The following is a 27,446-nucleotide window of genomic DNA, read 5'->3' as shown; positions in this document are numbered from 1 at the left end:
TTGGATAAACGTCATATTAGGTTGGGCTAAAATTCACCATAGAGAAAGGACCAGGCAAACACTTGGCTACATGTGAGCACAGCACTTCCTGTGATCAGGCAGGAGACGTCAGCTGACTTCAGAAAACTTCACTTTCTAAGCCCTCAGCGGCATCTACTTCAATACGATGCGTAACTAATAAACGAGCGGGTCCAAGGCAGCAGTAGCATCCTGCCTTAATACTTTTGGACAGAGCACATGGATGTCATCCTGTAAAAATACACCAGGGTTTCTCAACCTCGGCACCACTATTAGCATTTGGGGCTGGATAATTCACTGCCATGGGGGCTGCCCTGTGCGATGCAGGACGCTTAACAGCGTCCCTGGCCTCAACCCACTAGATGCCAGCAGCACCCTCCCCCTAGTTCTGACAACCAGAAGTATCTCCAGTAATGTCCAAATGTCCCATGGGGGCAAAGCAGCCCCAGCTGAGAACTACCGGAATATATGAGCACAATGAAATAGTTTCTTTGAAATGCTCTGTAAGCCAGGCTTTTCACCAAAGTTGACCCTCCGTGTGTAATTAGATGTATAATCTGCTTCGGACATATACTGTATCTTTTCATTTCACACTCAAAAATTCTCCTACAACATTATTATATGGATATCCCATACGTGAGTCACTAAAACGCTACTGAAAGACATTTGGTCGGTTCCCTCTTTTGTCATTATGAACAATGCTGCAATAAGCTACCTCGGAGCAAAGTCCTGCGACACATCACTATTCCCTTAGGCTAAATTCCTAGAAGTGAAAGGATGAGGCTAAAGGTACATTTTGATACGTGATGCTAGATCACCCTTCATAAACTTGGCACCGCGTTGCCCTCCCATCACCAGAGCAGGTAGATGCCTGTTTCCCAAACCCTTTCAACACTGGGAATTACTTTTTGTTTTCTAAATAGTGTCGATTTAATGAGGTTTTTAAAATGGTATTCCTGTTAATATTATTGCTTTATTACTAGTAAGTGTAATACTTCAGATGCTTGATTGCCATTTGTACAAATTCTCTGAATTTCTAGTTCATTTTCTCAGCTCAGTTTTGTATTAGGATCTCTTTTTCAGTGAATTGTAAAAGTTATTTACTGAGAATATTAATCTCTGGTCATCCATGTTAAAAATTTATATTTTTCAGCTTTTAGTTTACCTTATGTTGCTTATAGAGATTTTTGAAGTATAGACGTTTTCTATTTTTATCTAGTTAAAATCTTTCCCTTTATGATTTCTTGCTTTTGTATCCTATCTAGAAAGCCTTCTTCACCCCAAGATTACACTGATACTGACATGCTTTATTCTAGAACTTTTAAGAATTTATTTTTTTAATTATTATTATTATTTTTTGGCCACGCCCCACAGCATGTGGGATCTTAGCTCCCCAACCAGATATTGAACCCATGCCCCCTGCATCAGAAGCGCGGAGTCTTAACCCCTGGACCACCAGGGAAGTCCCAAGAATTCATTTTAAAGATACATTTCATACCTTGGGATTTATGAGTTCACAGCATGAAGTAGAAATTTATTATTATTTTAAAATAAATAGCCATTTTCCCAGCACCGTTTACCGATTGACTCATCCCTTTTCTCACCGATCTATGATCACAACTTTATCATACACAAGTTCTTATGTTTACATTTGAGTGTATTTCTGGACTTTCTACTCAGCTTTCGTGATTTCTCTATTCCTATGCCAGGATCACACTAACGTAAATATCCTGTTTACAATATTTAAAAAATCTGTTAGGGCAAGTCACCCTTCATCACTCTTCTTTTTTAAAAACATTCTTGGCTATTAAAAATCACATCCTACCCAATTGAGATTTTTTGAGTAGAATTATGCTGAACTTACAGATTTCAGGGAGAACTGACATTTTACAATTCCGAATCTTGCCCTCCCGGAACATGGGAAGATCTTTAGTGTCCCTTGGGAAAGTTTTACCCTTTAAAAAAAATACCGTCTGTACTTTTATTGCTACATTTATTTCTGTGTAGTTGATATTTTTGTTGCTGTTCTAATTGGGAGTTTGTTTCCATTATCATTAAAAAACTGACACTCGGGGGCTTCCCTGGTGGCGCAGTGGTTGAGAGTCTGCCTGCCGATGCAGGGGACACGGGTTCGTGCCCCGGTCCGGGAAGATCCCACATGCCGCGGAGCGGCTGGGCGCGTGAGCCATGGCCGAGGAGCCTGTGCGTCCGGAGCCTGTGCTCCGCAACGGGAGAGGCCACAACAGTGAGAGGCCCGTGTACCGCAAAAAAAAAAAAAAAAAAAAAACTGACACTCATTGAACACTTAACTACAGGCCAGAGATCCCATTCTATGCTTTTCACTTGCTATGACATGGTTCTGTAATTGCTGATACACAGGAAAAGTTACTGACCTTTGTACGTTAATTCTGTAATGGTCTCCCTGCAGAATTCTCTCACCAGTTTTAACAGTTTTCAGCTGATTCTCTGCAGGCACATGTTATGACACAAGGCTCTGAGGAACGCACAGAGGCCCTTCCCACCTCTACCCGCCACCTGTTTTCAGGTATCAGCTGATCCGTGTGCCCGTCTCCCTCGGCTGCCTTGGGACCAAAGGGACGGGTCACTGCTAACTGGTTCTCCCAAGCCCAGACCCTGTGGCCTCAGCCACGCCAGCGCCCCTAGCCAACCACCCTCCTTCCCAAGGGCCACTTTAACGGGCACCTGTGGGAGACAGTGGCTTTTAACTGGCTGTACCTCCATCTCTACCTTGGTTTCAGGTCCCCTGCGGACACACAAGTTTGTCTTCTCTCTTGGTAGGATGTTACCACACAGTCAGGGGTGTGTGTGTGTGTACACACATAAGTGTGTGTGTATGTATATATATACATATTTATGTATTTTTAAATTAACCTAGAGTGACCAACCAGCAGGACTACTGAGAGGCAGAATGATGATGGGGAGGTTAATGTCACTAGCGGACCCTGAGGCCAGGAGACCTTGGCTGGAATCCCAGCTCACTGACCGCTCTGTGCCTCAGTTTCTCCTACGTAAAATGGGGTAACAGCAGTATCTACCTCATCTGGGTGGAAGAAAGGATTAAATGGCTAAGAATCAAGAAGAGTGCTGAGCACATAGCAAGCATTATATAAACGTCGTCTCCGCCTTCATGTAGCCAGAATCGATCTATCTTTACTCATGGGTCTGGTCCAAACACTTCCTGGGATACTACTTATCTGACAGCCATTTCCTCATACAGCTGATCCCGGACAGCCCTACATCCTGCGTCACACCATCTTTTGAAAACCAATCAGCACTCAATTAACAGACCTCCTTACAAGTGGCACGAGCTGCTTACAAGTGTTACGGTCGGTGATCCTAGCTCCCCCCCAATGGACGCACAGGTCCCTCTCTCCTATACCAGGAGTACCCATGGCTCCCTTACCTGGGGCCCAGGGAACCACACCCTCCTCAGATGACTCTAAAAGCATGCAGGCTGTGAGGTCAGACCTTTTCAACGTAACACTAGGCAACACGGCCACTGCCATACGTCTGGAAGGCAACAGAGGGCGTCCGCCATTCCCCCATGTTGGCTGAACTATTTTTGCTTGGAGACGAAGTGGGGAGGTGCTAAGTGGCCCCCCAGTCTCAAAAGTCTCCCAGGGAGCAAGAGATCAGGAAGGCAAGCACGTCCCCCACGGCTGCCCGAGCCCCAGCGCCCTGTCCCCAGGGCTCCTGCTCTCCACCCAGTCCACCCCAAACCAACCAGATTCCCTGCACCCTTGCACTCTGACCTCAAAAACTCAACTTTTAAAAAACTGTAGTAAGGGGCTTCCCTGGTGTCGCAGTGGTTGAGAGTCCGCCTGCCGATGCAGGGGACACGGGTTCATGCCCCGGTCTGGGAAGATCCCACATGCCGCGGAGCGGCTGGGCCCGTGAGCCATGGCCGCTGAGCCTGCGTGGCCGGAGCCTGTGCTCTGCGGCGGGAAAGGCCAAAACAGTGAGACACCCGCATACCGCAAAAAAAAAAAAAAATTGTAGTAAAGCACACATAAAATTTACGATTTTTAAATGTACGATTCAGTGGCATTAAGTATATTCGCGATGTTACCCATCACCACTCTCTAGTTTCAGAATTTTCTGTCACCCCAAAAGGAAAGCCTGTACCCATCAGACAGTCACTCCCCATCCCTCCCGCCTCCCAGTCCTGGGCAACCACTGATCTTCTGTCTCTGGATTTGCTTATTCTGGGCATTTCATATAAATGGAATCATACGCTGTGTGGCCTTTTGTGTCTGGCTTCTTTCAATTAGCATAATATTTTCAAGGTTCATCCAAGTTATAGCATGTGTCAGTACTTATTCCTTTTTATGGCTGCCTGATATTCCACTGTCTGGATATACCACATGGAGTTTATCCATCCTGCCACCATCCATTCTGTCCCAAAGGTAGACATTGGGCTGTTTCCACCCTTTGGCTATTGTGAAGTCAAGCCCTTTAATTGATTTCCAGTCTTTAACAGGGTCTTACAGTCTGTGAGGCCACCTTCTGCCTTGGGCAGCCCCACCTGTTCCCAATCAAGTTCTTCTCACAAGCCCTCCCTCTGGCTGACTGTCTACACCTGTCCTCACACAAACCCACATCCCTGGTGAGGAGCTAAGAGACTTCAGCTCAGCTCAACCCTTCCATACACTGCAGTGTTTGTATTTTCCATGGCGTTCCATTGTTTAAAAAAAATTTTTTTTATTTCTTTTTGGTTGCACTGAGTCTTCATTGCTGTGAGCGGGCTTTCCTCTAGTTGCAGCGAGCGGGGGCTACTCTTTGTTGTGGTGCACAGGCTTCTCACTGCAGTGGCTTCTCTTGTTGCAGAGCACGGGCTCTAGGCACACGGGCTTCAGTAGCTGTGGCTCGCGGGCTCTAGAGCGCAGGCTCAGTAGTTGCGGTGCACGGGCTTAGTTGCTCCGCGGCATGTGGGATCTTCCCCAGCTAGGGCTCAAACCCGCGTCCCCTGCACTGGCAGGCGGCTGCTTAACCACTGCGCCACCAGGGAAATCCCTCCACTGCTTTTTTTTTTTTTTTGCGGTACGCGGGCCTCTCGCTGTTGTGGCCTCTCCCATTGCGGAGCACACGCTCCAGACACGCAGGCTCAGCGGCCATGGCTCACGGGCCCAGCCGCTCCGCGGCATGTGGGATCCTCCCGGACCGGGGCACAAACCCGCATCCCCTGCATCGGCAGGCGGACTCTCAACCACTGCGCCACCAGGGAAGCCCCATCCATTGCTTTTTTACTGAGCACTTAGGATAGGCCCGCCACTGAACCAAAGGCTTTACCCAGAGCATCTCATTTAATCCCCACGACAACCGTACACAACAGGGTTATCATGACCCCGGTTCACAGGGGAGGAAACAAGATCAAACAGAACTCCCAGTTCACTGCCCTTGCCCCCCCACCGCCCGAACACTCGGCCAGTACTGCGTTCAACTCTTATCAGCTCACCCAACCTACCCCCTACCCTGGAAAACCAAAGCCTAAAATGAGAACACTCCAAGCTTATCCAGCAGCAGGTCTATAAAAACCCAACAGTCTTCCATGAAACAAATGGAGGTGCTGCAAGGCCACCAGAGGTGACATCTCTCAGCCCACTCCCACCCCACACCTGGAAGCACCTGGGGCGGGGCAGCTCCCGTAGGTTCAGCCTCCAGGCTCCCCCGAACGGCTGCCGGGGGGGGCCTCAGAAGCCACCCCCACCCCCCGCTGGACCACTGGAGCAGCTGGCAAAGGGCACCACTCGGGGCCCCAAAGGGGGTGAGCGCAACTGGGCCAGAGGGTGGACCCCAGACCCAGGTAGGTGGGGGCGGAGGAGAGGGGCCGGTTGTTCGCTCTCGTACCTGCATCCCGGGTCCAGCTTCCACTCGGACGACAGCCGTGCCCCTTCCAGCCCAGGAGGCCAGCGGAAGTCAACGTCTTTCTGGCCCCGCCCAAAGGCGGCCCTTCCTCCCTCACGCGTCTCCGGGGGAGGCTCACGTGGGCTCTCACGTGGGAGCCGTTTACACCAGGGAAAGCAGCAAATGCTATACATCAGGCCCCGCCCCAGCCAGGTGTTAACTGTTTACTGCGTGCCTCTGCTCATGAGGACCCGCAAGGCCCGCGGAAGAAGCTGGTCAGCAGAGGGGGGAGGGGTGCAAGCAGGCATTTACAAGGAAGGAGAAAGCTTATTAGCAGAAGTTCAATCCTCCCAGGAGAGGCAGGGCGGGGAGGGCCCTGGACCGTTGGTCCCACCCCGTCATCTTTCAAGGAAGCAGAAGAGAGAAGTCTTTGCTCTATCCAAGGCCTCACACCCAGGGGAGAACCAACCCCAGATCTCCCGGCTCCGAGACGGTACTGCTGCTATACCAAGGGGTACCCACGAACCAAACAATATGCCCCCCACAAACCAAACTCCGACAGCTACCTCGGAGTTGGTGCAGGGCAAGGGAAGGCAGGCGGTGGAGGCCTCTACAACCACAAGTAGATAGGTTTAGAGTCGGTTTGCCCCATCTCCCTCCTGGCCCCAGGGTTCCTCGCCTCCCTGCCCCAAGACCGGGTACCAGCCAGCTTAGCGAGCAGGTGGACAGCATTCCCGGAGTGAGCTGGCCCTTCAAGGGGAGGGGTTCAGGGTGAGGTTATGTCCGTCAGCTTTCAGGACAAATTCTTGCCTTATTAATTCTCCTCTGTTCCGCAGGCAAAAGTAAACAAGCTTTTCTCAGGCAGCCCAGCACGGAGGCCTTCCCTATTCAAACACTGCAAGACTCGACAGGCTTGGAAGTACTGAGCTCCCAGGCCCCGCTTCCCAGGGGGCCCCCTGGCCTCCTGCCCACAACGTCCCTCCTGCTGAGATGAGGAGAGCAGGGCCTCTTTGTGGTGGCAGACCCCAGAGTCCCAGCGCCTGTAGTCTAGACCTGGCCCGAGTTCTCCAGAAAAAGCAGCACAGATCCTGACCATTCGGAGACCCAGAGAAGGTCACAAAGGGTCCGGCCAAGGACCCAGCATCCCAGCAAGCATCACACCTGCTCACTTAGCCCCTCTGTGGAGAAAGCACTTTGTTAAAGGGTGTTCATTTACTGTTTGCATCCATTTAAACCATGTTTTTAAACGTCCAGAAAGAAGAAAGGAAATAAACAGTGATCAAATCAAAAGGAGTCAGAAAAGTTAACTGAGAGTTGATAAACACTTTTCAAAGAAAAATGCTACAAGTGTTTGTTAGTTGCCCAGGAATCTTTTGTCTGGTTGAGCGGAGATCGTTGCATGTTTTATACCAGCTTCTTGTGGTGTGTACAGAAATCTCATGAGTTGTTTTTTGCTTCTCCTCTATTGTTGTTTCCATTTGCCCATTTCTAAGGTGGAATGAAAAAGCCAAAACCACTGCAAGAAACATAAAGACAGGGTTGCAAGGCCCAGAAAGATGGGAGGTGAGAGAGCGAGAGAGAGAGGGTGAAGATATGCCTTGTCCTTGCATAAGCTGTATTCTCAGCCCCGGTGAGTTCTGATGGGACTCATGTCACAGCAAGGAAGCAAGAATCGCGACTACATTAACTGCAAGTGTCTTCTCGCTTCAAAACTGCTCTACCCGAGAGCTGAACTGGGCTGTTCCTTTTATTGTGTTTTTACCAAAGAGCTTCCTCATCCTGCCTCCCAGGCACCTGTCACGCTGCTTCCTTCATCCCCTTCCCAGCACTATTTGTCCTGTAAGTGTCCCCCGGGGCTCAACCAAAGGTGACAGAAGACTCTGCCCAACAACCCAAGACCAAAGTATCTTTGGTTTTCCCCAGTGTAGCCTCCAGCACTCCCTGAAATTTTCTGTCCTTTCCTCTTTGAGGGCTGTTTGGTGATGGTGCACATCCAAGTTCTGAATCCGTTTTCTCTCAAGTTCCCAGCGCATGGCCAATATTCAAAAAAAATCCAGTCTATTCTAATGTATTCAGGTGGGGACTTCCCTGGCGGTCCAGTGGCTTAAGACTCTGCACTTCCACTGCAGGGGGCACAGGTTCGATCCCTGGTCAGGCTGTGCCACGTAGCCAAAAATAAAAATTTAAAAACTAAAGTATTCAGGTGACCACATGGGTGCACAGACCTCCCCAACAGGTGGATCTGGGGAGGAGCAAAGGGGTTCCCAGAGCTGACACTGATGTCCCTGCAGGGCCCCACTGTCACCATTCCTGCCCCCCCATTCCCACTCCAAGTACCAGTACACAAAAGCCCCATGTGACCGCAGGCCCAGGGCGCTGGGTACAGCATGGCCTGCTCTCCTGGTGCCCCCTCCAGCCAGGCTCCGAGCCCTCTCTGTACCCAAAGCCAGGACTGGGTGACCCTTCTTGTACCAAGGACTGGTGACGTCCACGGACGTCACAGTGACATTTTTACTTTCTCACAGTAATGTTTTTAAATGCAGAAATAAAATCCATAGGACTACAAAGGAAACTAATCAATACTGAAATACACTTAACCCAAATCTTTCCAAAACCCCAGATTTAGGGTACAGTTATGTAATGTATGTGTTTCTTTATTAATGATTATAAGTCAGGACCTAGCAGCAGGTCTGGTAACTTGCATCATTTTGAAGCAATTCAGTGAGCGTAAATACTATTCCATGATAGCTGCACCAACTCTAACGTGATGTGAAAACGGCTGGGATTTCTGCTGGTGGCCAAATCACTGATGTTGCTAGCCTTGCTATGGTTTGTGGCCCATCTTTGCAATAAAGGAAACTCTTTTTTTTTTTTTAGGTTGCACCACACAGCAGGGTCTTAGTTCCTCGACCAGGGATCGAACCCGCACCCCCTGCAGTGGAAGTGCAGACTCCTAACCACTGGACCACCAGGAAAGTCTTTTTTTTTTTTTTTTTTTCCCAGGGAACTCTTGATTTCAGTTAGAAGGGACAGTGAGGGGGTGAGTCTCTTCCTGTCCCGATTCATGCCCTCCCCCAATTGTTTGTGGACCCCAATGCTCTAGAATGCCTTTTTCATCCCCACCACCCATCTCCTTCCTCCTCTGCAACCCCGAAAGGAGTCACCCCCAGCTCAGGTGGCCCTGGACTGGAAGGCAGCTTCTTACCCTCGCTGGCTGAGCAAGAGGAATGTGGCTTTGAGGGTCCCAGGCTTGGGAGACAGGCTAGCCTTAGGCACCATTCTTGGAAGGGACATCGCAGAAAAATGCCCTGTGGCTCCATCATCCTCAATCCAGCCCAGGGGCACCACCCACACCAACCAGCACCCCGATGCTGGTTCAGAGGAGTCTGGCCCCTCTAACCCCCTTCCCCACGCCCCACCCCACCCCACGGCAAAAGCAGGAAGGCAGCAAAGGGGGAAGCCTACCTTCGGGCTCCTCCACGCTGCTGGCTGCAGTGGTCGGCGGTGCCACGGGGATCTCTTTGTGGGGTTCAGGATGAGAGGAAGGGGAAACAATAAGAACATGTTAGAGAAGAACGAGCACAGGGCAGACTCCTCCCAACCTTCCTGGGCCCTCCCTCCCAGCCCCACTCCTCGCCCCAGCAGAGGATGATCAGGGAGGAAGGGAAAGCCGGTGTGAGGGCCCGGGCACCCTACCTGTTCTCTTCTGGAAGCCATCCCTCCACCTGGCAGGGACAGGAGCGAGGGGAAGGCAGGACACTGACCCCTCTGCTGTCTGAGTGTTGTTGACTCACCTCGGCCCCTGGGGCAGAGAGAGGGGTCCCCAGGGCCCCCTGCTCATCACGGTGGGGCTGCGTGGCCCGGTCTGACCTTGACTCATTGGTGGGGAAGGGGGTCCATGGCAGGGGTGGCGTGTGAGGGACTGGGAGGTGTCTTCCATGTGCAGAGAGGGGCCTGCACCCCTGGCCCAAGTTCCCCCGGGCTCACATCTCGCATCTCACAAGCTAAGGCATTTTCTCCGTGGGCAGAAAAGACTGACAGTACAGAAGACCGTAGGGCCTGACAGACACATGTGCTTTTTTGTGACCATTCCTCTCCTACCTAGAAGGGCAACTAGCTTCTCTACAGGCTCCCGCGCGGTGCTCAGAAAAGGTGAGGAACTTCAGCCAGACTCCGGGAAGACCCAGGCTTCACGTCTCTGGCTTCCTTTCTAGACAAGGCCAAACCACGAGCCGAAAGTCCCTGAGGGACAGGGGCTCACCTCCCCTGCTGAGTGATCATGTGAACAGGGGGGTCACAGAGGCCTCCACGAATCCCACTGATTCTGGCCACCATCTGACTATTAGGGGTAAGACCTCCCTCGGACCCCCAGACTCTAGATCAGCTGCGATCTGAGGCTTGGGGGGGTCGAGATGGAATACCCGGGCCTGGGGGCAAACGTGAGGGTCACCCACAGAAGCCAGCCTCTGCACCTTCAGAAGGAACAGGCAGAAGACCCAGCCCTCGATTCGGAGTCAAATCTTGCTCTCGGGTGATTTTATCAGCGACAAGCCACAGGTGCCCCGTCACAGCAGCTCATTAAGAAGCCGGGCCTCCTAGCAGGCCCTCTCTGAGCCTTCCTGAGCTACCTGGCCCAGCAGGAACATTCCAGAGAGAAATCCAGACAGCCCAGCCTAATCTTACAAGTCCAGGAATGGGGCTGGGGCCAGTGGCCATGGAGGCACCCTGGCTGCCCAAGCCCAGCTCCTTAGGCCTGGCTCTGGGACGTGAGCAGAGGGCCCCGGGGCTCCCAGAGCTGTTGCGAATCAGACACAAGTGTCCGAGGCACTGTCTGGGCACCCGTAGCCTGATGCCGGCAGATGGAGACCCGGGTCCTCAGGTCCTTGGTGGGAACGCTCTCCCCAGCATCAGCCCGCCCTTTGCGAGAGGAAGGGAGACGGTACAGAGCATGTTGGAAAGGGACAGTTCCAGTCTCCCAAGGTTTCTGTCCCTGATTCTGAAACATAAGCTCCATGTCAAGGCCTTTCCCCCTGGGGATTTGAAATGTTGGTTTCAGCCATTTCTGGGAAACCCAACAGCTCCTGACTCCCTTTAAAAGGGAGACCTCACTTGCTCCCTTCATGTTTTCGTAAGCCCAGATGGTGGTGCTAATTTCCTCCCAGCGTTCTAAAAATGTTCACCGTGCAGCTTTTTGGATGGACGGAAAAGAAAGACTCTTGCAAGCTGTGAGACCCTGACAATTAGATGTCGTGAAAACTCATTTCAACCTTCTCTGCCCTGGATGGATACAAGCTCAATTTCCCGTGGCTCGAATTTACGTTATCCGCTGTTACTGGACCCCTGCCAACAAGGAAACATCTCCTGATGTAGAAACTGGTCAGAAAAGCTGCTGGAACCCACACGGCTCGTCGTGTCCTGGACGTGAGGCCGCACCTGAGTCGGGCAGCTGAGGTGCTGGGGGTTTAAGGCTCCTGCCCGGTGTGAGAACATTCCCCGCAAGATCTAGGGGGTCACTCCAAGGACCCCAAGCAGGTGCCGGGCTGAGGGGTCCCCACCCTCCTGCTTCTGCCTTGGGTTGTCTGTTCCAAGCCCCCCGTGCCTGACCTGAGAAGCCAGTGCCCACCCAGAGCTACAGGACGCTGGAGAACCACAAGCAGGGGTCGGCCGACTTCTCCTGCCAAGGGCCAGCTCGCAAAGATTTCAGGCCCTGCAGGTCGTAGGGTCTCTGTTGCAACTACTTAATTCTGCCGTTAGACCCCCAAAGCAGCCACAGGTAGCACGGGCACAAGTGGGCATGGCTGGTCCCATAAAAGTTTATTTATGGACACCGAACTTTTCCTATCATTTTCGCATGTCATAAACTAGTCATCTTTTCATTTCTGTTTCAATCATTTTAAAAAGGTTAACAAGAAACCCAAAACCCCATCGAGCCACATAAAACAGGCAGTGGGCCAAATCCCCGAGCAGAGTGTGCTAACCCCTGCTCCAGAAAAAAAGCCTTATCCTTGGTGTCTGCCTAGTAGGCTAGGATTCACGCGTTCTTCCCCCTCCCTTCTGGGTGCGGGTCAGCCCTGCACACGGAATCAACGAGGCTGAGGCCGGGGGCCAGCACCCAACCAGGCCTGACTTCCATCCAGGGCGAATCCAGCTCGTAACACCTGCGCAATCCTACCAGTTGTAAGATGTTAAAACTCTTCCGAGCCAAGGCCCCTGAGCGACCCCCCCCCATCTTGCTCACGCCCCGCCTCAAGTTCCAGCAACTAAGGGGCCGACAGCTGGCCTGCCAGGGCCTCTAGGACCCTCATGGAGGGCTGCCACCCTTCCGAAGGGCGCATGGGAGCCATGCCGGCTTCTTTCAGAGGCCTTGTGGAGTCCATCCTTTCAGTTCTGAATCTGCCAGGGATCCTGGAATTCCCGCAGCAGCAGTGGCAGCCCCTGACCAGGCCCCCCAACCCAGGCCCAGGCCCAGGGTCAAGGTGGAACATGGGAACAGGACCTGGGCTGAGGAAGGGGGGCTTGCTCCCCCCCCACCCCCCACCCTGGGACCAGGAGACTCTGTCTTTTCAGGACAGAGAGCCACAAATGGGCTGGCTCTGCGGAGACCCCCGCAGCCTTGGGGGTTTCACACGGGCTCCCCGAGCGCAGAGGGCCACCTCAGGGAGCACTACCCCCACTGGATGCGGGTGATCCGTGTCCGGGAGGGGCCTCCCAGCCCCGAGCCCGCACCCGACCCCAGCCTGCAGGAGGGCGGCGCCCTGGCATACTTATGCAGGGGGCGATGGGGGAGCGGCTCTGCTGGTAGCCCTTGGCACAGCGGTTGCAGGTGATGCCGGTCACACCATCCTTGCAGGGGCACTGGCCCGTGGTCTGGTTGCAGGTTTTGCCAGCGGCGCCCACAGGGTGGCAATCGCAGGCTGTGGAGAACACACGACAGGGGGGGTCAGAGGCGGAGGTGGGGGTGGGGAGTGGCCAGAGCACACCCTCCCCCCAGGGTCCTCCCCACCCTGTGGCGCCCCGGACCCCATCCCAGGGGAAGAGCAGGGCTGGGGGAGCCAAGCCCGCACACATTCCAGGAGCTCCGATGCCTGACCACCTGCCTACCTGGAAACAGGGGAATGAGAATCAGAAGGGGCCGACTTGAAAGGACCGTCTGGGGGGCAAGGGTGAAGTGGGGGAGCCCTTCCGAAGCCCCGGGAGGAAGATGTACACAGCCCACGGGCTGAGCGTGAGTGCAGGAGTCAGAACTGGGGGTACGCCTGCCCCTCACAGGCTGCTTTGTGCCCTGTCACTCCTCTGCCCCAGCCAGCTCCTGACCCTCTGGATGGGAAGGACAGAGTGTGGGGCGTGATGGAGCTCCGGGGTTTGCCAGGTCAGGGGAGTCACCGAGGGGGTGTGACCTCCCCCGCAGGCTGCGGCCTCCACTCTGCTCTGTCCATCCACCCTGACTGGCAGCCAGGCGGAGTCTGAGACACAGGCTTCTGGACCACAAAGCCCGTCAACTGTAGCGCTAGGAAGAGTCACAGCGACCATGGAAAGACCCCGATTTAATGCGAAAACTCGAAGGTGAAGGAACCCCCAGGACCTTGCAGCAAAGGAATGGCCAAGCTGGGAGGTGCCGCGAGGCCCTGATTCTTAGGCCAGCCGCTGCTGTACCCCACACCCCTCCTCCTAACTTGGACCGGGCTGAAGAGCTGGGATTGCCCACCCTATCACACCGCACCCTGAGGCTCCCTCCCTGTGTTCCAAGGACCCAATCCCAGTGACGAAATGGCCAGAGGAGTTTGAGGGAACATCCCCCCTATTACGGACTGAATGACTGTGTCCCCACCTGCAGATTCATATGTTGAAGCCCTAACTCTCAATGTGATGGCATTAGGAGGTGGGCCCTTCCCTTGGGAGGTAATTAGGTTTATTTATTTATTTTATTTAAAAAAGTATTTATTTTTGGTCGCTTTGGGTCTTCATCGCTGCGTGCAGGCCTTCTCTAGTTGCATTGAGCAGGGGCTACTCTTCGTGCACGGGCTTCTCACTGTAGTGGTGGTTTCTCTTGTTGCGGAGCACGGGCTCTAGGTATGCGGGCTTCAGTAGTTGTGGCACGCGGGCTCAGTGGCTCGCGGGCTCTAGAGTGCAGGCTCAGCAGCTGTGGCGCACGGGCTTAGTTGCTCCGCGGCATGTGGGATCTTCCTGGACCAGGGTTTGAACCTGTGTCCCCTGCATCAGCAGGCAGATTCTTAACCACTGCGCCACCAGGGAAGTCCCCGGTAATTAGGTTTAGATGAGGTCATGATGGGATTAGCACCCTTACGAGAAGAGGAAGAAGAAAAGATCTCTCTCTACACAGCAAGAAGGCAGTGGTCTGCAAACCAGGAAGCAACTGTCGTCAGACACTAAATCCGCAGGCACATCGATCTTGGACTCTCCGCCTCCAAAACTGTGAGAAATACCTGTTGTCGAAGTCACCGGTCTATGGTGTCTTGCTATGTCAGCTAGTGGAGTAAGACTGCCACCAACTCCACGACGCTCGGGCAAGAACTGTGGGACCTGCAGACACAGGTCACCTGCCACCCTGGACCTAGGCGGTGGACTCAGCGCGGGCAGGGAAGTGGGGGCAGGATGAAGGAGGCCAAAGTTCTCCCTGGATCCCTGGGGCCCCCCTTGCCCTCCCCACTCCCTCTCCCCAGGGAAGCCTGGGGAGGGTGGAGAGCCGTCTGCAGGAGGGCATCCTGCAGCAACTTCACTTGGTGCCAGAGTTGCTGTTTCTATTCTCAATGGGAAAAAAATATGCTAGGGAAGAAGTGAGAGCAGAGCTCCCCAAAGAGCTAAACTAGCACCTCCCCAGCTGCGCTGCTCAGCGTGAGGGCAGGAGGCGTGGGTGAAGATGTGGCCTCTCCCAGCCGGCCTCGGGCCCAGGAGGGGCTGAGGAGGAGTTAGCAGAGAAAGGAGGAGTGGGGAGTGGGCAGAAGGGAGAGGAATGTGAGGAATTGTTTGTCAAAGTTGTGTCTGGACACGTGAGAGCTTCTGGAAACTCTGGGAGCTGGGGGGGGGGGGGTCCTGGCCGCGGGGTGCTCCGTGTCAGGTGAGAGGACGGCAGGGACCACAGGCCTGGGGGAGGACGTGGAACTGTCCCAATCCTGCCCTTGTAGACAGCAGCAAATCCTTCTGTTAGAAACGTGCCTAAAATCTACGCTAAATTCAAGTTCATTTCCTATTGGTTTTTTCTTCTTCTTCTTCCCTTTTTTCACTCAGTCCTGATGCATGTTGTGAATGATAATGTGAGGAGCGGATGGTGGGAGACGACCTCTGACCTTCGATCCATCCCTGTGATGGGAAGGGTGACGGGGCACGGACAGCGTCTCTGAGCTGGCCTGGCGACAGCAGAGGGCCACAGCACAGGACCCTGGCGTCCCAAGCCCCCGCCGCGGCTGTGGGCACCAGGCAGAGGTGGAGTCCCGAGGCTCCTGCCAGCTGACCTCGCTTGGCCGGCCTCGCAAGCCTGTTGGTAATCCTAAAACCCGGGCCAAACGTCCTCCCCTCCGTGCTGACAGAGCACAGCTGCGTGCCAGTAACTTCTGGGCCTTGGACTTGGCTGGGAGGAGATCACCAAAGGTTGCTTGGTCCCTGGAGGGTCAGAGCCAAGTCACCCGCAGGCCCAGGTCGTCTTTACCAAGGCAGGAGCCAGCCCGGAGCAGAATCTGGGGGGAGCAGCGTGCATCGCCCTCACCCGAGGCCCTTCGAAGCTGGTGACCCCTTAACCCCCCAGGCTGGTGGGCTGCCGTGCACCAGCTGAGGTCAGCAGGGCTGGGGGCCACCCGGGTGATGGCAAGGCAGGGCGTCTGCTTCATGGAGCAGGCGCATCCTTAGGGCCATCCTCTGGGCACTGCGCTGTGTGGTTTCCACATCTTTCTCCCAGGATTCCGCAAAGACGCTGACCGACTGGCCCTTGGTCTCACAGAGGCAGCAGGCTGACTGTGCTTCCTCAAAAACCACTGTTCCAGGAAGAGAAGCCGGCAGGGTCCCACAGGGTGGGGGGCCTCAGGAGGCTACTCAGGTCACCTCCAGGGCGGTGGGACCATCCCCAGGGGTGGAGCACTCCTGCAGCACAGGTCTGCCACCCGGACGCCTTGGAACACCTGAGCACATCCACTCTCCCTTATGTAATGCTTCTGGCCCTCACACCAGCCTGTGAAATCAGCAAGACCCTACAGAGGCGGCCACGGACCGGGAGACAGAAAGCACCTGACCTCTGAGCGCGTCACCGAGGGCCCTCACCCTCTAGACTGCCCCTCTGCGCTTCTTGTTCTGCAAGGAGAAATACACAGCACACTTCCCTGTGAAAACCCAGGCCAGGTGACATCCCTTACGGGCAGCCGAATGCAGTCCCAACACAGAGACTTGCATTGCACTCATTCTCAATTCCAAGCTAAACGGCCCCAAAGTAAAGACTTTTCCCAAAAGCCCATGAATAAGGAAAGCCTAACTTATACCCTCTGTGCAAAGAAGGGTGAGCTTCAAGGTGTGAGGAGAACTGATGGATGACAACAGCCCACAGAGGATCCTCTATATCCTTGGACCAGGGAATCCAGCTAGCGGTGTCACAGGAAGGGGGCCTGAGCTGCCCACATAGGAGGCCCCAGCCCTGGTCCTTAGGGAGAGAAAGGCAAAGGGATCCTGCCATATCCCTACAACCCCCAAACACACCCAGACACACAAACACACGTAGATTCCTACAGGCCCTCACACACGCACGCACGCACACACAGCGCCACAGTGGGCAGGGGAGTGGGTGGGGACAAGCTGAGCTGGGAGGATGCAGATGTGAGGCAAGTGGAAGGCTCTTCCTTGGCGAGGGTCTGGTTAAGGGGACGAAGTGAGAGCCTCTCTGATTCTTCCGAGAATGAGGTCTGGGTCAGAATGTCTTTTGCCACAAGAAGCCCATTTGGTGACTCCCGTTTCCTGGGAAGTCAGCAACTCCTTTACGGAGGAGGTCAGGCCCTTCCCCGGCAGGTCACCCGTGTGCACGCAGCAGGCAGCACCTGGTCCCGGGAAACAAGCTACTGGAGGGTTTTTCCATGAAGAGGAAGGTGAGACCCAGCGGAAGCCCAGGCCCCTGAGAAGGTGGCCGGATTAGGTTTCTCACGAACATGTGGGCTGGAGGGCCTCCTGGCGCAGAGGAGACAGACTGTCCTTGCTCTGGGTCATCGGCCAGAAACGGACAGCTCAGGACACACAGATGGTTTCAGATGAGTGTCAAGAGACCCAGGTCTGACCCTGCCCTGCCAGTAATGCTGTGTGACCCTGAGCTAGTGCCTCACTCTCTGAGCCTCGGGTGACTCATCTCTAAGGCAGGAGGTCTATAACTTGCACTAAAGTTGCTTCCAACTCAACAGGCTAAGATCCAGGGCAGTGGCCTGTCCCCTGGGCCCGTCACCCCGACTGCCACAGTCCATTGCAGTGTCCTGGCCCAGGAGTCTAGGAAAGTGCTCTTGCTGCCGGGCACACACCAGGCCCTGCCTCCACACCCCACCCGACACCACGACCTGCTGCACTGGGCCAGAACCTCCTCTCTGAGATTCGGGTCGTCAGCTACGAGAAGTGTACCAGGGTTGCCGAGAGCCCCTGCAAAGCTGACCTGGAAGGCAGGCCGGTGGAGCAGTTCTCAGGACCCCCGTGATGGCCAGGGTCCCTCTCAGCTCGGATCCCTGGTTGCTGGTCCCGAGCAGCTGCCTTTCCTGCTCTCTCTGACACTCTCTGTCCTGGATCCCTGAAGGCCCACAGCTCCCATAAGGAGGAGAGGCATGCCTGGGGCTGGCCCCTCTCCACTGCAGCTCAAGCCCTGGCTCTGGAAACCCATCCTGGGTTCCTATCAGGACATCTACCTGCTTTTCCTGAGGACCCGGCTCCAGGGGCCCTCAAATGGCAGTGATCCCAGGACACATGCGTGTGGAGGAGAGGGGAGTGGGCCTGGCACCCAGACCCTCTGGAGCAGCTCCAGACAGGAGGGGGAGAGAAAACCACCACAGCACCGAACCGAACCTCAGAGGTCTTCACGGCCACCGCCCAGGCCTCCAGCCAGTTGTGAACTCGTGTTATGAGCTGAATAACGTCCCCCCCAGAATTCAAATGTTGGAGTCCTAACCCCAGTCCCTCGGGATGTGACTGTACTCACAGACAGGCTCCTTAAAGGGGGGATTAAGGTAAAATTCAGTCACTGGAGTGGGCCTCAATCCAGCATGACTGGTGTCCTCGTAAGGAGATGAGAACACAGACACACCCAGAGGGAAGGCCACACGAGGACACAGGGAGAAGACGGCCGTCTTCAAGCCAAGGAGAGGCCTCAGGAGGAAACAGCCCTGCGGCCACCTTGGTCTTGTGCTTCCAGCCTCCAGAGCAGTGAGAAATCAATGTCTGCTGTTTGAGCTCCAGGCCTGTGGTACATTGTTCTGGGCCCCTGAGCACGCTCACAGCTTGTGTGCAGCCTCAGGAAAGCGTCTTCTTCCCGAGGGGCTCTGCCCAGGCGCGTCCCGGGCCTCAGGAGAAGGCAGACTGTCCTGCCACTCAACCAACCAGCCTGGGGGCCCTCTCACGCCTCGGCTCCCCTGTGGAAGTCGCTGCCTCTGCCGGGGGATGGAAGCTTTCTCCAGGTAGGCTGCGTCTCTGAGGGCCCCTGACACCCCAGCAGGCCGGCGGAGCAGACATCAGGAACTCCGTGATGGCTAGGGTCCCTCCCAGCTCAGATCCCACAACAGTTCCTCACTGACCCATCCACCTGAGGGCCATCTGCAAAAGGGCGGCCCACGCGGGCCTCAGGCGGGGAGCGTGCTGGGTGCCCGGGCTGAGCGGGAGGCCGGCACAGGGTCAGAGGAGCGAGGCTGCACCGTGAGCTTCTCCAGGGGCCCTGCCCATGGGCGGCCTCGTCCTCGCCCGCCCCGTGCGTGCGGGGAGCCTGCCATTCCCGTCCTTTAAGAAGAAACTGCAGAACGCCAGGTGCTGGATGCAGCCCTTCCCAGCCAGGGTCTGACGGAAACGCCCCTTCCAGTGCCCACAAGGCCTCGGGGCTGCAGAGGTGCGTGTCAGGGAGAGAAACCGCCCGGCCCTGAATCGGGGACACTGCCGTCAGTGAGCATCGTTAGAGACGGTCAGGGGGTCCCTGGGACTCCAAGGTCTGCAGCCTATAGGCCCGAGGTCCTCCTCTGCCTGTGGCACTGGGTTAGGGTGAAACACCCTTCTCTGCTTGGAGTGACACTTGTCTGTGTACCTGGACACCATCCCCAAAGAAAGCGGGGGCGGGTGGAGCCCTGTTACGTGGACCAGGCTGAGCTCCTGCTGCTGTGGGGGGAGGCGGCGGGGGGAGCAGCACGCTCTGTGCCGGTGAGGGTTTGTGCATGAAGACAGAAAGGGCCAGAATCTTCAGAGAAAATCAAGTTCAGATACAAAGGCTTCCCATGTCTCTTGCACGTGTGCTGGGCCTCTTTGGGGAAGCCTGGTGGGACCCCCCCCCCAGAGGTGGCGCTTGGGGGAAGGACACATATCAGGCACTAAGGGGTGTTCTCCGCTCCCCAGCAGGGTAAGGAGGATGGACCCCAAGAAGAGCAACGTGGAGGCTAGCCGAGATGGCTGGGGACTCCCGAAGGGAAGGGCCTCGGGTAAGGTGCAGACAGTGGGTGGGGCTCAGAGAGGCGGGCTGGGGGTGGGGCAGGGAGGAGGAGTGAATGCTGACCCCAGGGGGACTGGTCCCTTTGTGAGCTCAGAGCCATGAGGAATGGGAGACAGGGGACCAGGAGGTCCAAAGTCAGCATCACAGAGCTCTACGGAAGCAGCTCGTCATCGCCATCACCATCATCCTTTCATTCACACACGGTCAAGTTCGCTTTCTGTGGTGTCCAGTCCTACGGGCTTTATCACATGCACAGGGTCCTGTAGCCACTACCACACTCAGGACACAGACGGCCCAAGTCTCCCATGCATCCCCTGTGCTCCTCCTTTGCAGTGAGGCCCCCGTCCCTACTCCTGGCGGTCCAGGATCTATTCTCGGTCCCTGCAGCTTTTCAGACCGTCTTACTCTGGGATGTACCCTATGTAAAGTATATGGCGGTACCGTACGTTCGGTGAGGTCACACAGTAGGTAACCTTTTGAGCTTGGCCTCCTTTACACCCAATGAATTTGAGATGCGTCCATGTTGCTGTGTCGGTCAACAGCACGTTCACTTGCATCGCCGAGTCGGATTTCACGGCACGGGTGCACCGCTGGCTGTCCGTTCACGCACTGAAGCACAGTTGGGTTGTTTCCAGTTTTGGGCAGTTGCGAATAACGCGGTTATCCACATCCATGTGCAGGTTTTGGTGTGAACACAGATTTCGTTTGTCTGGGATAAATACCGAGGGGAGGCATTGCTGAGTATCACGGCAGGTCTATGCTTAACTTTGGAAGACGCTGACAAATGTTTTCCGCAGCAGCTGTGCCATTCTGAATTCCCCAGCCGTGTGCGAGAGTTCCGGCTGCTACACACCCGCGCCAGTGCTTGGGGCTGTCAGGACTTTTTATTTTCAACATTCTAACGGGTGGGTAGTGGCATCTCGCTGTGGTTTTAATCTGCATTTCCCTAATGCAGACAAATGATGGTCTGGGTATTTATTTGCCATCCCTGGATCTTTGCTAAGTAGCTGTGCAAGTATTCTGCCCCTTTCTAGCTCAGTGGTTGGCTGCCTTATCGTGGAGTTCTGAGAGTCCTCTACACAGCCTGCATTCAAGTCCTTGGTCGGATGTGCGATGCACAAATGTTTTCTCCCATCTGCGGCATGTCTCACAGCAGGAGCTTCTTACAAGGTAAGCCAGACGCATCACTCCAGTCACTTGATCCTCAGCCCTCCAGCGGCACCCACTGCTCTTGGAACGGGCCCCCTCCTCTCTGCCCTCGTCGCCTCCCTTCTGACAGAGAGCCCTCCAACCCTCACCTGCTTCCAGGCAATGGTACTGCTCCTCCCTCAGTGCCCCCCTGGCTGTTTGTTCCTCACACCCCAGGTCTCATCTCAAAGTCCATCCCATCCCCAGAGGTCCTCGCGGGATGCCCCCTCCCCTCCCCTGCCGCCAGTTACACTCTCTCCTTCCACCTTATTTATTTCCTCCACGTACCTCACCACAGTCTGTAATCATCCTCTGCTTACTTTTTCTTCTCTATCATCAACCTCCCTCCAGAACACAAGCTCCAGGGGTACGCGTCTGTCCTGGTCACCACCGTACCCCCAGTTCCACGTGGAGCAGGCGATCCATGAACATGGGCTGAATCAACGCACACGCTCAGAGCCAGTGTGCCGCCCTCTCCGTGGGGAAGAGGCCGTTTCACGGACCCTGTGACTCTGGAGGAAAGTAGGAGGGGCACAAAGCAAAGACCTTCCCCTCACAACCGAGGTCACTCCCCACTCCTAAATTCTCCGTGCTAATGAGGGGGCGAGGATAATTTAAATCCACAGATTAATCCACAAGCTTCATCTCAGCTGTCTGGGTCCGCCTCCTCCGAGGCTCTGCTTTTCTTTCTCCCAGCAGTTGCTAACGAGGCACAAAAGAAGAAACGTTTCAAGCTGCACGACCTCTCTTTCAGATCAAGGTGCAGACGGCAGGAAGTGGAAAGGGGGAGCCCCTCATCCCAAACTGGATTACGACCCTCCGTGATCTAGCTAACTATAGTCCTCCTGCACCTGATCTACAGCTGAGGCGAAAGGCACAGGTCCCACAGGTCGTTCCGTGTGTGTGTGTGTGTGTGTGTGTGTGCGCGCGCGCGCGCGCGTGTGCGCTGTCTGCATGCACAGGCTCAGGTAGGCGGGCAGGGGCTGGACAATGCAGTGGGGGAGGTGCTGGAGCACCCGATGACCAACAGTCATTGGTCAACAGTGAGGACCAGTTCGGGCCTCGCATCCACCTTTCAGCCCCAGACCCATCCGGAGCCCCTCAGATGCTGCAGGTCTTTCTTAGCAGCACCTTCAGAACTGCGTCCGGATGCACACAGCCCTTCCCCACCTCTCCGCTCAGGGCCTCCGCCTGCTGGCTGCCGGACACCCATCTCTGTCGTTCCAGTCATTTGTCAGTTTTGCTCCCAAAGCGTGTAAATCCTTTATCAAGGGTGTGCAACGGCATTAGGGCAAATGCCTGGGGCCCTGCCCAGTCTGGTGGGAATCGGTCTTCAAGTGCACGTGTCCCAGGGCTGAGACTCTCAGGGGAGAGGGGCCGGCTGTCCTGTGCACCACACTCACCGAAAGAACTAAGGCCACAGGGAGCCAAAGGAATGGTCTCCATCCACTTGGTGTGCACACTGGCAATGGCAGGGGCTCTGGTTACTCTCTTTTTCTCCTCTTGCACTAATAATCATAACAGCTCACCAGTATGGCGTGCACGCCATGTGCTGGGGACCTCCTCTGCATCATCTCATTTAATCGACACCATAACCCTAGGAGGGAGGAGGGACTATTATTATCCCCATTTTCAGATGGGAAAACTGAGGCACCGAAGACTAAATACCTTGCCTTGAGGTGGAATCTGAACCCTGGTCTCAATAACTCCAAGTTCCATGCTTTTAAAAGCTCTTCATCCCTAGACTGTGGCTGGGGTAACCTGCTGCTCTTCCAGTAGCAGAAGGTATTTCCCAAGTAAAATGCCCCTGTTAACTGGGGGCCTGCAAACATCAGGAGGCTTTTCTGTTCGGACCGGGGACCCCGGGCATCCTCTAGGAGAGTTCATGTAAAATCAGGATGAGAGCAAGCTTCAGAGACAAGGAGACTGACACCCAGGGAGGTGAAGAAACTGGCCAAGTAGGCCCAGGGGAATGAGACGGAGGGCTGGGCCTGAAAGACCCCACTTCAGAGCAGGGCACCGCAAGGGCCAAGTCACAAGATGGGAGACTCTCTTCATTTGTAAAGACCTTAGGAGAAAACCACCTCCACCCGATTTCCTGGCTCTGCCAGCTTTTCCAAGTTCCCAGATCACAAACTTCACTTACACAAGACATTGTCCTATTGGATCAGGGACCCATAAATTTTTTTTAATTTATGATTTTTTTTTTTTAAAAAAGAGGATGTGTTATGTGGAATGTCAAAGCTGTATGGGGCTCAGAGACCGTAAATCTGAATATGATTTCATAGATGAGGAGACCAAGGTCCAGGGAGGTCCCATGACTTGCGTGATGCTCTCTGGGCTTTGAGCCTGGAGCAAATCTGGAGATCAGGATCCTGACCCCCACGTGCCCAGGGAACAAGGAAGGCTGCACCAACACAGGCCACAGCTGGAGCTGAGCCCTTCCATGAGGATTTCCTCTCCTCTGACTGTCTCTCTCGCCGTGGGTGCTGGCTTTGTGGTCCCTGCCCTGTAAGCTGGGAGCCGCTCCAGCCACTGAGAACCTTTCTGCCAAGATGACCAAGCCTTTTCCCTGTACCTCCCAAGATGATGCTAGGAAAAGGAAATGTGACGAGGAGCCCACACATCGCAAGGGCATCTCTGAGGCTTTTAGGCTTTTGTCCACTGCATGGACACTAGCTTAGAGTCAGGAAGGGGTGGAGGTCCCAGGTTCCTAGCTGTGCAGTGACTAAATCCTCAGACCACCAGATCTAGACATACACACATGTATACACACACACACACACACACACACACACACACACTATGAAGCAGTAATGACTGTCCAATCCCAGCCTTCATCTGGACACTGGAGCATCAGACTGTATAACTAAGCTCCCAGCCGTACCAGCAAGATTTAAATTTTCACAATTTTAAACACACACACCCCCCCTCTGCCCAGTTTTCATCAAGAGAGACATTAAAACATAAGGCTCTCCCCTCTAAAGGATAAATCCTAGGTCACCTGTGAATATCCCCTCTCTCAACACAAGAGCAGGTCACTGTACTCATTTCTTTTTCTCCCACCGCCCTGGTTCTCAGCCTTGGCTACACATCAGAGTGGCTGGGGAGGCCAGGGCGTGGCCCAAAATGATCGATTCCTCCCCAACCCCTGGCAGAGCTGCTGGAAGAAACGGGTGGATGGGAGCGGCAAGCAAGCCCTGGCAAAGCTGGTGTGGACCATCTCAGGCTTCTGCCCGCTGCCAACCGCATCTTCTGAGGACTCGGGCACCTTCTTAGCAGCCTGCCATCAGCCATGGTGACCGTGGACTTGAAGGGGGCAGGTCAACGAGGGAAGGAAGCAGGCCGCTCTGAGCGGGGGCGCTAGATGCGGTGGGTCATTTCTTCATTCTCATCACAATTCGGTTCACGGGAGACTCCTGGAATGTCTTTATCCATCACAGATGGTTTGGGGAGATGATAAATTAATATCGTTTAAAGGGAGGCATGGCTGAAATGGTTAAATGGTAACGTCTTCTTTGCCGGCTCTAAAGAGAAAGGGGCCCAAGTCCATAAAGAAGACAAATGGTAAACAAAACCGCCTATCTTTTGACAGATTCCAGAACGAGTATCATTCACACACCCTTCCGCAGAGAAAGGGGAGAAATTCATCTCGTCTGACTTTGTATAGGACAACAGTCCACGCCATAATGAGGCCTTCCCAGTGCTGTGAAATCGCGCTGAATAGCGGAGAGTGCAGCCGCCTGCTCCCTGGGCATGTTGATTACAGCCCTTTGTGTGCACCGGCCCTGCCAGCCCCAGTCTGGTAAGCTAGGGGAGGGGAGACAGTACCCAGCAAATTTGTTGCTATGAAACTTCCCAAATGGGGGAACGGCATAATGACGTTTGGGATGGAATACCCTTGCTCCAAGCTGTCCTTGTCTGGGTCCACCCTGCTCTCAACTGAACAAGGTCGGGAGTCAGCCAATCACCAGCAGTGTATGGGTGGCCTCAGCCCCTGCCCGGGGCTCCTCCCAGACCCTGGGAAGTCGGGTCGGGGGTGGGGGTAAAGGGGCCCCAATAGCCATTCCCAAGCACCCTCAGGTCAACGGCCAACTTGAGTCAAGAGGCGCTGCTGGTTTGTCCCATTTCCCCATGAAATGCATCTGAAACAGAGCAAAGAAGTACAGCCTTCACCCGAGAGCTACAATGGGGCCAGGGCTGGGGGTGACTCCACATCTCCTTGATTTTGGAAGCCCCTGAGAGCAAACCATGCTGGGACCAAATGCTTCCACTAAGGGAACCATTTCCTTAAACCATCCGGCCCTGGGAAGACAAGACAGTGGACTCCTCGGGGGCGGGGTGATGGAGAGACACCTGTCTGAAGATCTCAAGGGTACACATCCCCCTGCCGGCATCTGAACTCCTACAGCTGGTTCCCACCAAGATCTCAGGGTCTTTCTTTGGTGGGGGAACTGTGGATTAAAAGTTCCCACATCCCCTAAGGGGGTGACACCAGGAAAAAAAGAGCTGAGGGGAAAGAGCTGGAACTTTCAACAGATGACTTCCCTCGCCAATGAAATGGCAAGACCTTTCAGGTCACATTCTTCTTCTCACCAATCAGAGAGCAGATCTTTCAGGCATTGTATGTTCTCACCAATCACAAAGCAGGGCCCTTCAGGCAATGCTCTGCCTCACCAATCAGGAGGCAGAATCCTTGAAGCACTGTCTTTCCTCACCAATCAGTAGGCACTGAGAGTCCCACCCTTTCCTGCCACATTTCCCCAGAAGGATAAGCAAGTGTCCTCAGCAGATTCCATCCTTACATTTTCTCCTCTTCCATGGGTTCTTCTCCCAGCGTTACCACCAAAGTAGTTGCTGTCCAGGGCTGGGAGAAAGGACCCAGCCACCCAGGCTGGCCAAAGCATTTGGAATGAGACAGGACCACACCCTCATCTTCCTGCATCTGTCCCTCCTGGAAACCAGCAAAGGAAGCCGGCAGCTCCACACCATTTAACTAGAGTGGCAGAGCCCTATAGGATGATCTGCAGGTTCCCAGGACCCTGTGGCCTCCTGACAGCTGGCTCCCAGCAGTGAAGGGCCACACAGGGCCCTCATCCCTCCCCACGGCAACAGAGGAAAGGGAGAGCAGGCAGATGGCAAGATGACCAAGGCCCTGCTCCTTCCTGACTCTCCAGGGGACATGCCTTTCCTGCTCTGACAGAAGAAACTGGTATGGCAGGAAGCGACCACTGCCTTTCCAGACACAGCCCAGACCTTCTCATCCGTGGGCACAGGGCTGCCCACCCGACTGGCCCCTGTTGATTAAATTTTCTTGGCCAAATCCCCACGAAATCTTTGTGCAACCAGTTGTTTACAAGACCCTGACTTCAGTTTCTTCAGTAGAAGAGAGACAACAAACACTTGGGCACAAGGCGTTGGCTACCTTCCAACTACATTCTCTGAAAACCCAAAGCCCTCCTTCCATGGTGCCCCTGCCTTCCTGCCACCGCAGACGTTCCTTGGATTCCCTTTGCCCAGGTCGCTTTCTCAGTCCCTGCTCAAAGTCTCCTGGGGGATTCTCACCTGATCAGTTGTTCTTTAATGTGGAAACAGCCCAGCTACCTTTACGCTTAAATTTCTCTCGGCAACCACCAGAGGCAGCCTTAAGCCCACGGATCTGGAAGGAAAGCTTGCTTGTGTGTTGGAAGCCATCCTATTCATCTCTGCTCATTTGGAATCCAAGGGATTTCTCTAGGAGGAGACAGACTGGGAACCTGTGTTTTGGAGAACAGCGTCCTGCACCAGCAGGGCCGGCTCACGGGCCCCACACTCAGAAGGGCACGCGCTTGGTTGAAACTCCGCTTGCCATTTTGAAATTCTTAGCAATTCCTGAACAAGAAGCCCCGTATTTTCATTTTGCACCGGGGCCCACGAATTATGTAATCGGTCCTGCACACAAGTGCCCAACATCTGGTGGATTTCCTGTTAAGAGGACGATACTTTGGCTTCATCCAAGGCTAAGCAGTGGCCATAGGAGAGTTTCCCTGCTGCAGCTCATCATCTGGGCATCAGTCTCCCATGGCTTGTGTCTCTCCGGTGTCAGGGTCTATTACAGACCCATGTGAGGACCCCAGCCATGCTGGCTTGTGGCCCAAGAGCCCTAGAAGATAAATATGTTCTCAAAAGCCATGCTCACAGGAAGCCGTGGCGCTAGGCCTCGCGTTTTGGACCCGGAGAGTCCTGGTTCCTGGAATTCCCAAAAGCAAATGGGGGTGGGGGGAGAGCACTTCTCCCCTACCCCAACGTCACTAAATTCCCTGGCATTTTTATCAGTTCCTCTGAGTCATCCGACCATCGCTTCATTTTTGTTAGTGGGAGAAAACAAACAGCAGAAAGTTAAAACATTACTGCTTGCTTCAGTGAACAAAAAATAGAGTCCCCCGTCTCCCTTTAATTTTTTGTCCTGAGAAGTGAAACTATTTGCAGGTGGATTAAATGTTCCTTCTGAGCCCCGCCCCCCCCAGCCCCCTAGTTGCCGACATCACAGTGAAGGTGCGCATCTGTGTGAGTGTTGGGGGCTGGAGGCGGGGGGAGCGGTGCGCACACATCCAAAGAAATGCATCTGCTTGGTTTTGGTGAAAGAGAGTCCTTTGTGCCGACGGTAAGCCCGTTGAACATGACCCCCGCCCTGTGGTATGCGGCACACCTGTGCCGACGGAGGGGGCGGGGCGGGGCCCGG

The 27,446-nt window shown here is 54.6% G+C and overlaps 1 protein-coding gene across 1 annotated transcript in view; it reads right to left on the bottom strand.

Moving 5' to 3' along the window:
- NTN1 (netrin 1) overlaps positions 1 to 27,446 on the bottom strand; it is a gene marked incomplete at its 3' end in the record, with an annotated part of 181,521 nt that overhangs the window by 36,347 nt on the left and 117,728 nt on the right. The window contains exons 3-4 of the mRNA XM_082861805.1: positions 12,648 to 12,797; positions 9,349 to 9,402 (exon numbers count right to left, since the gene is read on the bottom strand). Coding sequence (XP_082717931.1) covers positions 9,349 to 9,402; positions 12,648 to 12,797 — 204 coding nt within the window. The remainder of the gene's footprint in view (positions 1 to 9,348; positions 9,403 to 12,647; positions 12,798 to 27,446) is intronic.

The sequence above is a fragment of the Leucopleurus acutus genome, assembly GCF_964270905.1.
Source record: "Leucopleurus acutus genome assembly, chromosome: 19".
Taxonomy (NCBI): Eukaryota; Metazoa; Chordata; class Mammalia; order Artiodactyla; family Delphinidae; genus Leucopleurus; species Leucopleurus acutus.
This window is presented reverse-complemented; position numbering and strand designations above follow the sequence as displayed.